We start from the raw sequence: 2,244 nt of genomic DNA on the forward strand, positions 1-2,244 counted from the left end.
ATTTACAATCTGACACAAATGCCTGTCTCTGCAGTTATTAAGGCACTGAAGTGGGAGGAGCTGTGGAAATACAGGCATGGATATACTGAGTTTGTAACCTATAGGACGTAGAGTCTGATGGAAGGCTTACACAACACATACAGCATGCTTTGACAAATCATGAACAGCCCTTACAAACGAATGACAGATATTTATAGTAAATGATCAAACCTTCAAGACAATGTTTAGTTGACTGTCGATACAAAGATAGTATGCGTTTCTTAAAGGTCCCCTATTATACTGTTTTCCATCAATATATTCCAGGTCTCAGATATATACAAAATATGTCTCTGAAGTGTTTGGCTCCAAACACCAAACAGATCATTGCGGCATCCACCCATAATCCCCTCTGTTTCAGCCCTGTTTCAAAAGTGCTGATTCTCTGTCTGTTACTTTAGATGAAAATAAGGAGCCCCTCCCCATGCCCCTCTGAGAGATATTTGGTTAAAAAGAACACAATGGTGCTCTAGGTTTGGGGGGTTACCTTGGTTGGTGATTGGCTAATGGTGACACAAGCCAAAAAATCGTTATGACATCACAAAGTGGCCAAAATCTGATCAGCTCATTTTCAGACAGGTTTTTATATATAAATGGATCAGGACAAAAAGTGAGAGAATCTTTTTTCCTGAAACTTTCAGAATCTTTTTACACAGAGGGGACACATGTTGATGTAGAAGAGACATGAACAAGTGGATTTTGCACAATAGGTGACCTTTAAGTGAGTTTTGGTGCCTTGGTTATCATAGAGAATCAGAAATCCTTCCCTCAACGGCAATGAAACCTAAAAAGGCAGACAATCATGTGGCTTTTTTTTTTAATAAATTCAGCACTTAATCATGCTTGGTTTGTTTCCATTGTGCCATCTCAGAGTCAGGCACTGCAGACCTGTAAACACGTAACAACAAACACTCTTTACATTCAAATTAAATTGTCTCTTAGAGTCGCAGCATTTTCATTTCCTTCATTCACATAGAAATGGCCCAGTGAGTCATTTGACATCTTCAGATGTGTACACAGTGTTTGTAGCAGATTGACAGCTTTGTTCTTGTGATATCCATGATTTGTCCGGTGTGTGATAGGCGGGGGTTTACTGGAAGCACTTCACTTTTACAGGCTTTTTGAGACGTCACCTCAAATCCTTTTTCCATTTCCCGAAGTCGGGTCCTCTACAAATAAATGTCTCTTACATTTTTGACATTGCTTGACAATTTTCCGGGTCTGAAATCTGTCAGATTGTAGATTCTGGTTGTTGTTTTAGCTTAATAGCTGCATGCTGAGGAGTTTATGATAGGCGAGGGATAGTTTGGTTGATCCTTGTGGGCAAAAGGCAGAGAAAGTAAAAGGAGACACTCTAATTGGAAGAACTGTTCATGGAAATCAGTGACATCCTTTGTTCCAGATGAATATCCATACGGGGATTATTCATTCCATTCATTTCCGTGTTGTTTTTGCATGGCGACCTTTGAAAACAGCTGTGAAATATAGAAGACAAAGAAAATGTTATATTTTTTGCACAATTAGTAATTTTTTAAGCTTGTAGACAACAGTCGCATGTCTGACACTAGATGATTTGTCATTGTATTGCATGCAGAAATGCTATGTCACATTCATTTGTTCCAATTGTTCACCCTCACAAATCATCAACAACCTGCTAATTGAAAACATGCATTTCTTTATGGGAATTATATCCATCTAATTATTTATTAACATAAAGAGTTTCTAAATGGTATTTGTCATCCACTGCCCCATACATTTTTGCATTTCCATTCATTCAATCCTTTTAGTTATTGCACACATGGTTAATATACTGCCTGCTTACCGTCCCCTGCAGGGCCAGGGGTCTCACAGCTTCCTCCGGACCACCTGTTTGAGGTGCAGCTCGCTCTCTGCTGCCACGATAGGCAGCTCGTTCTTCAGGTGGTACGCTATGAGGTGGCTGATGCTCTCAAATAACATGTCTTTGGTCCGGACCTGTAATGAGGACAGCAAGATAAGATATAAATACTTTTTTTTATCCCAATTTGGGAAATGTTTGCGTTGCAGCAGCATAAAAAGACAAGGCAATGTACATAAGAGAAATTAAAACACTAGAAATGATCAATCCAAAATATTTCTGAAATATAAATAAAATAGCATTAAAAAGTTTGAAAATATATACATGTGGAAAATATACATGTGGAAATACAAATTTACAGTAACATAATA

General features: G+C 38.2%; 1 protein-coding gene across 1 annotated transcript in view; it reads right to left on the reverse strand.

Annotated features, from left to right (window-relative positions):
- Positions 1–744: 744 nt before the first annotated feature.
- shc2 (SHC (Src homology 2 domain containing) transforming protein 2) overlaps positions 745–2,244 on the reverse strand; it is a 16,984-nt gene continuing 15,484 nt past the window's right edge. The window contains exons 12-13 of the mRNA XM_010786825.1: positions 1,859–2,010; positions 745–1,511 (exon numbers count right to left, since the gene is read on the reverse strand). Coding sequence (XP_010785127.1) covers positions 1,882–2,010 — 129 coding nt within the window. The 3' untranslated portion in view covers positions 745–1,511; positions 1,859–1,881. The remainder of the gene's footprint in view (positions 1,512–1,858; positions 2,011–2,244) is intronic.

The sequence above is a fragment of the Notothenia coriiceps genome, unplaced genomic scaffold, assembly GCF_000735185.1.
Source record: "Notothenia coriiceps isolate Sejong01 unplaced genomic scaffold, NC01 NC01_scaffold00029610, whole genome shotgun sequence".
NCBI lineage: Eukaryota > Metazoa > Chordata > Actinopteri > Perciformes > Nototheniidae > Notothenia > Notothenia coriiceps.